Below are 7,691 nucleotides of genomic sequence, written 5' to 3' on the forward strand. Positions count from 1 at the left end.
CGCTGGTGAAGACCCACAGTTCCCCCCCCATGTCCTGGCCTCACCCCTCACACCCCCCAGGCCAGTGAAGACCCACAGTCCCCTCACACATCCTGGCCTCACCACCCCCCAGCATCCTGCAGACTTCCTGCTTCTCACATTCAGTGCTGCTCACCAGTGGCAAGTCAACTACTTTTCTGAAAAGCTGACCATCATTTAAATTTCAAAACATCCCAGAGAAACGTACTTTCCAAAATATACATTTAGATGACCTCCTTGTTCAGCCACAAGAAATACTCCAACATCCTCCAATTTCACTCAAATAAAATTAAGGACCTTTACCCTGGTCGCCCTGGTCCCCAAAGGCCCAACAGGAACTACATCCCAAGCCTCCTCCCTCCCCCCCGCCACCCCATCTAACATTTTCCTTCCCGAGAGACAGCCCACCACCATGACCTCCTGGGATTCTACAGACGACTGAGGAGCAGCGGGAGGACCACCTGCCACCACCTGCTCCCGGGCTCTCGGTCAGGGACGCCAACGGCCTGCCGCCCGCCCTGCGGTGCTCCGGGCCCTGCTCCTCAGAGGGAGTGCGAGCGTGCAGGCGCACACCGGCCACGGCCAGGGCCGGCGGGGACGCACAGCCGCAGGGCCGCCCCAGGCCCACCGCCTACGTGGCCGTTCAGTAAGGCCCCCGGGGACAGGCACGTCCGGAGACGCTGCGCAGCATGTCCCGTGTGTGCGTGTCCGCACGCCAAAGCAGAGCGACTTCTCACCTGCCGCGACGACGGTGCTCGCCCACAGCGTGTTCTCGATGCTGAGACTCTCGTGGACGGGCGGGTCACTGTCCTCCTGTTCAGAGGGAATGGGAAGAAAATGGCAAGTTAGCGATTTCTTACGTTCGGCGTCTACAGCCATAAACCCAGTGCGCAGGCTGGCTCAGTCAACGAGCACCGCGCGGTGAAAACCAAGGGAAGTTACACAGATTCTGGGAAGACAGCGGAGCAGGCCGGGAACCTCCCCAGCAGAGGACCCCAGCAGGGGCAGAACCTCTGTGAGGGGACTGCCTCGGAACTGGGGACCCTGCCGAGGGCTTGCAGCCTGTCCCGGAGAAGTGGCCGATGTGGTCGATTCCAGCTCTCAGCACGGCAGCCCCTGCCCGGCCCGCACCCCAGCCGAGCGGCAGGCAGCCGTGCACGTGTTTCTGGAGCAGCCTGCAGACGCCAGGTGCACAGAAAGGACCCTGTCCCTCCAGACAGCGGGAGGCCATGCTCTGATCACACAGGTGCAGACACAGGCTGGTGGCCATTGCTGTCACCCCTTCAGCTCCAGCTCCAGCTGAAGTGACTTCAAGGGGATGGAAGGGCCAGTGCCCTCTTGTGCCCTTTTGTTTGTCACTTTCCCCTTTTGGGAGCCACACATTAGAGAACAGGGCACTGAAAAACAGCTGTCTGTGTGGGCAAAGTTAGGAGTGACTGTGCACGCCCAAGGGAAGGCTCAGAAAAGACCTGCGAAGACGTTAAATTCACACCTCAGGCTGACACCCAGCACAGAGCCTGCCACAATGAAAAGAACAATAAGAAACAGCACACCCTGGGGAGAGATTTTTGACTTCTAGAGTTATGATACTATTAAAAAAAAGTTTCAAAAATAGCCATTAAAAAATATAAATAAAACAACCCAGAAAATGACAGCTCATTATAAGGAAAAATTCTAAATCAAGAGAAACTATCCCTAAAAAAGACCTGATGTCAGACACACTAGACGAGGACCATAAAAGGAAAGGATGAAACATGTTCAAGGACCTGAAGATGTCGAGAAAGTCAAGAAAACAATGTGTGAACAAAACAGAAATATCGACAGAGATAGGAACAGAAACCAACAGAAATTAAAGAGCTGAAAAGTACAATGACTCAAATGAAAATGTCCCTGAAGACTCAGCAGACTTGATGAGGCAGGAGAACCAGCTACCCTAGAACAGAACGATGGGAATGGCCACGCGTGAGGAACAGAAGAAAAACAGGCTGAGGAAAACGGAAAGGGCCTGAGGGGCTGCGGAACACCAGGGAGAAGACCAGAAGGCAGGGTGGTGATATATTCAAAGTGCTCGAACACACACACACACACACACACACACACACACACGCACGCACGCGCACGCATGCATCAGGCATGAATCCTAGAACCAGCAAAACTGTCCTTCAAAACCGACAGCAACACCAAGACATTCCTGGACAAACGAGAGCTAAGAGAGCGGTGAGTGCTGGGTCTTTGCTGCTCGATCTGCGCCGGGCGGCCCTGCAGGTGAAGGAACAGGACGCAGTAAGAGGAACTTACACGGCAAAGCAGCATCTCACTAAGGGCAAACAGGCGACTATAAAAGCAAGTCACTGTAACGATGGACCGGAGCCGCCCTTTTTGTTCTCTACTGACCGAAGAAATGAATACATAAAAGCCAGTATTGTTGCCACTTTGGTCTGTAATTCCAAATCTTGTTTTCTACATTATTTAAGACGCTGGTATTAGAAGAATTATTAGCTTATGTTTTTAGGCACAAAACACATAAAGTAACTGTGTGACACCAGCAAACACAAGGGTGAGGAAGGAGCTATAAAGGAGCAGCGCCTTAGCACGCTATCGAACGTGAGTCGGTACAAATTCATATTGGAGTGTTGTATCTTCCGGGATGCTAAATGTAGTCCCCATGGTAACCACCAAGAAACAGCTACAGAATATACACAAAAGGAAATGAGAAATTTAAACATTTCACTGCAAAACCCAATACAATAGAAACAGTAATGTGGGAAATGAGGGAGAAAACAGCTACGAGGCGCGTAGGAAAACCTCGAACAATGACAGGAGGAAGGCGCCTCTTCTCAGTAATTCCTCCCAATACCAGGGGGTTAAACTCCACAATCAAAAGACAGAGACGGGCACGGTGGACAGCAACGCGTGACCCAACCGCAGGCCGCCCGCGGGTGGGGGCTCACGTTACATCCAAAGACACGGAGAGGCTGCAAGAGAAGGTGCGGGAGGAGATGCTCCCCGCAGACAGTAAGCAGATACGCAGAGGTGAGCACACGTGGCCACGGGAGTATCAGACAAAACACGTATTAAATCAAAAAAGGTTATGAGACACTACGTGTTAACTGAATGTTCAATAAGGCAGGAGAACTGTACACAACTCCGCATCTAACAAAAACTATAAAAATATATGAAGCAAAAACTGACAGAATTTGAGTATTCAAACAGACGGCTCACAGTCCTCGGGGGAGACCCGAGCGTCCCGCTCACACGTCCGGCCGGCGCCTCCAGACAGAGGCCAGTGAGCCGGAGACTCCGCGCGGGAAACCAACCAGACCCACTGGTCACAGAGGACACCCCAAAACAGCAAACACATTCTTCTAAGGGAACTCGGGACACCCCCCAGGACAGACCCGACGTCACACATGAAGTCTCAGCAGTCACCACAGAAAGTATCTACTCCAAGCATGATGAGATCAAGTTAGAAATCGGTAACAGAAAATTCACAAAAGTGTGGAAATTAAACACTTTTAAACAACGGATGGATTAAGAAGAAATCCCAAAGGAAATTAAGAGACGCTTAGACACAAATGACACTGAGGCACCACTTCCAGAAGCTTAGGAAGTGCAACGTAAGTGGTGCTAAGGGGAAACTGATACTAAAACAGAGGAAAGACCTCAAATTCATGACCCAAATTTACAACTGTGGAACAAGAAAAAGAATAAACTAATCCCAAAGCCAGCTGAAGGAAGGAGGAAAAAATGAGAAGAGAGACAAATGAAATAAATAATAGAAAAACAATTTTAAAAAATGAATGAAAGCAAAAGTGGATTCTTCAAAAATATCAACGAAACTGGCAACCCCTTTGCTAGATGGACGAAGAAGAAGAGACGACTCCAGTCGCTGAGACCGGAAGCCGGAGCGGGGGCGCGGCTGCAATCCCACAGGAGTGGTACGGGCTGTAAGAGAACACATGAGCGCCCGTGTGCCCAGAAATATTATGGAATGTATGAATTTCTAGAAACACAAAATTTACCAAGACTAGCCATGAAGAAACAGAAGATGTGAAGAGACCTATATCTAGTTAAGAGACTACATCAATAATAAAAAGTCAGGTACAGAAGCACCCTGGATCCAATGACTTCATAGGTGGAGTCTACCAGAAATATAAAGAAAACCTATTCCGTCCTTCCCCAACTATTCCAAATCGTTAGTGAGGAGGGACAGCTCCTCACTCCTGCTATAAACCCAGTGCTACCTGGGTAGACAAAGACCTGACAAGAATAATAAACTGCAGACCAACATCCTTTTTGGTCACTGATGCATAACTCTTGTAATACTATAATACCAGCAAAGAGTATTTATAGAACTTAGCAAAATGTTAAAAGGATTATACACTATGGCCCAGTAGGATACAAGGTTGGATCAAAATATAAGCCAATCAATGTAATACCTTCCATTAACAGGATGAAGGAAAAAAATCCCCATGATCATCTCAACTGACGAAGAATAAGCAAATATTCAACACCCTTTTATGATTAAAAAAATGGATTCGACAAATCAGGAAGAGAAGGAACTACCTCCACATAATAACAGGCACGTGGGGGCACCTGCTGGGGGACACTGGGGGCACATGCAGGTGCTGAATCCCTGGGTCCCACTCCTGAAACCGATACTGCACTGTATGTTAACCAACTTGAATTTATATAAATAAATTTAAAAGATAAAAATAAAAGCAATACATGAAGAGCCCACAGAGACTATCTTCCCAAGTGGTGAAAGACTGAAACCTTTTTGTCAGGATGCCCACTTTCACTCCATCTGATCAACTTAGTACTCAAAGTTCTAGCTAGAGCAATTATGCAAGAAAAAGTAGTAAAAGCCACTACTGGGTAGGAATATGTAAATTTACTTGTTTGCAAATAATATGATCTCATAAATAGAAAACACTAAAGATTCCACAAGAAAACTGTCTGACCGGACAAATGAGTTCAGCACAAGTAGCAGGACACGCAGTCAGCACACCAAAACTGCTGGCAAGTGTGTGTGCCAGGACCATAGAAAAATAAATCCTCCTAGCATCAAAAATAATAAAAGACTTAGAAATTAACTTGAAAGACTGGCAAAATAAAAATTACAAGACAGCTAAAACAATGTAAAGATGACATAAATAAATGGAAACATCCCACATTCATGGACTGGAAGACTTAATATTGTTAAAATGTCAGTACTAAGCAAAATGATCAGGATAGGTTCAATGCAATCTGTTATCAAAATCCCATTGATATTTTTTACAGAAATAGAAAAAAACCCTTCTAAAATTCATATGGAATCCCAAGGGACCCCATTATTCATAGTCTTGGAGGGGAAAAAAAACAAAACTAGAGGAATCGGAATTCCTGATTTTATTTTTATTTTGTTTTTTTAAATGTTTTATTTATTTTTGAGAGAGAGAGTGACAGCATGAGCAGGGGAGGGTCAGAGAGAGAGGGAGACACAGAATCGGAAGCAGGCTCCAGGCTCTGAGCTGTCAGCACAGAGCCCGACGCGGGGCTCGAACCCACAAACTGTAAGATCATGACCTGAGCCAAAGTCGGACATTTAACCAAGTGGGCCACCCAGGCGCCCCAGGGATTCCTGACTTTAAACTCACTACGAAGCTAGTGATCAGAATACTATGGGGCTGCCATGCAAACACACAGACCCAGTGCCACAGAGGGAAGAGCCCAGAAACGAACCCGTGCACAGACAGACAAATAGCTTTCGCGGAGGGTCCCAAGACCTTACACTGGGGAAAAGTCTTTCAACAAATGATGCGGGGGAAACTGGATACCCAACTTGCCGAAATGTAGGGTCACCCTCCCCTAATGCCACATATAAAACTAGCCAAATGAATCAAAGGTCTAAATGTAAGACTTACAACCAAAAAACCTCAGAAGAAAACATGGGACAAGAGCATGATGACACTTGACTTGGCAGTGATTTTGTGGATGTGACAGCAAAAGCCAAGACAACAAGAACCAACCGTTGGGCGCCAGGGGCTCAGTTGGCGGCGAGTCGACCTTCAGCTCAGGTCATGGTCTCAGGGCTGTGGGATCAAGCCCTGCGTGGGGCTCTGGGCTGACAGTGCGGAGCCTGATTGGGCTTCTCTCTCGCTCTCTCTCTCTCTCTCAAAACAAAAATAAAAATGCTTAAGATGGTAAATTTTATGTTAATGTATCTTACCTTAACAAAATGAGAAAAATGACAAAACATAGTGAAATATTTAACAATGAAGTTACATCCCCATTGGTCCAGGGATGTGGAAGTGAGTAAGCCCGGAGAAAGGAGCGGCGCCCCTCCCGCGCCTTCTGGAGCCCCTGGCCCGGGGGCGCCCCGTCTCGGCCGCGCGTCTCCGCGCTCCTCCTTGCGCCTGCCCGTCCGCAAGCGACACGAGGGCACAGCAGGAGGACTGCAGTGGACTGACACTCGTCTACGGCCCCCTCGGGAGGGAAGTTCGGAAATCGGTAATGGCGCCTGTCATCGGGTCCGGCGTCTCCCACCGTGTCAGCCCCGAGATGAGGAAGCGCATCTGTTAACAGGCTTTCTACGCTGCAAATCCACGGTCCGACACCGTTTTGTTTTGGAGATTTAAGTTGGTTCTCCCTGTACTTTTCCACAACTACTCAATCACGCGACTGTGCCCCCCTCTTTCCATCACAATTCTGGATGAAGAAACACGTAGGCAGATTGCTTCCAGTTCTGCAGCAACAATGACTGCAGACATGAAGCTTTTTGTAAGATCGAGAAGTTACTGCAGAAGACAGCCCCTTGCCAATCTCACACGTTACGGAACAAAGTCTGGGAAGGAGTGACCCCCCAGGAGCTTTCTCTTCGGCTTTCTTCCTCTCCAGCGTTATAATGTGCAGACACGACATGTGCTTTGGGGAGAGAGAAAGCAAAGCGATACCATTTGAGGCTGTTTTCTCAACATTTAAAAGACAACAGAAATGTGCTTTTTAAAAGGGAGTATTTTGATTGGAAAAGACCTCAACAATGACATGTGCTATGGTGTGGAAAAGAAATTATAGCAGAAAATATATTTATAAGTAAGATTAAATGATGTTACAGGCCGACAAACACTGGTAATATTTCTACACGGGCTAGTTTTAAACCCTACACTTCAGAGACGATTGCTCCGTCCTGAACAATAAGCAAATCGATTACGTCACTAGCGACAGTACGAACACTGCTAGGACTCAGCACGCTGGACGGCGGGCAGCTGGGGTCCCCCCGAGTCACGAGGCCGAAGCAGGCACAACTCACAACGCACCCACTCAGACTCCGCGCAGGCAACAAAACGCACACACACGCACTGCTGGACACAGGAATTAATTTGCTCTGATTCATAATTACTTAGGCTGATACAAAATGTGTATTTTCTCCTTTGTATACCATTCTCTAAAAAAGGAATATAGGCAGGTGTCACTTCCTTAAATGCAGACTTTATACTTCAGTAATTAAACTGACAAATTCCATTTTCTGGTCACGAAACCAGTAACTTAACAGTTTTCTTTCCTCTTTTTTGAAAGATGCACACAAAAATGAAGATTTTTCTCCTTCAATAATCCAGGACGTGATGACGTATTTAAAAGGGGGGAAACAAAATCTCGTCAGAAGCACCCAGAGGAGGCAGCGACAGGCGGGC

The 7,691-nt window shown here is 47.6% G+C and overlaps 1 protein-coding gene across 1 annotated transcript in view; it reads right to left on the minus strand.

Moving 5' to 3' along the window:
- Nucleotides 1–7,691, minus strand: part of ATP9B (ATPase phospholipid transporting 9B (putative)) — a 184,946-nt gene that overhangs the window by 79,660 nt on the left and 97,595 nt on the right. Inside the window, exons 14-15 of the mRNA XM_029922755.1 lie at nucleotides 1,062–1,193; nucleotides 756–913 (exon numbers count right to left, since the gene is read on the minus strand). Coding sequence (XP_029778615.1) covers nucleotides 756–913; nucleotides 1,062–1,193 — 290 coding nt within the window. The remainder of the gene's footprint in view (nucleotides 1–755; nucleotides 914–1,061; nucleotides 1,194–7,691) is intronic.

The sequence above is a fragment of the Suricata suricatta genome, chromosome 14, assembly GCF_006229205.1.
Source record: "Suricata suricatta isolate VVHF042 chromosome 14, meerkat_22Aug2017_6uvM2_HiC, whole genome shotgun sequence".
NCBI classification, from domain to species: Eukaryota; Metazoa; Chordata; class Mammalia; order Carnivora; family Herpestidae; genus Suricata; species Suricata suricatta.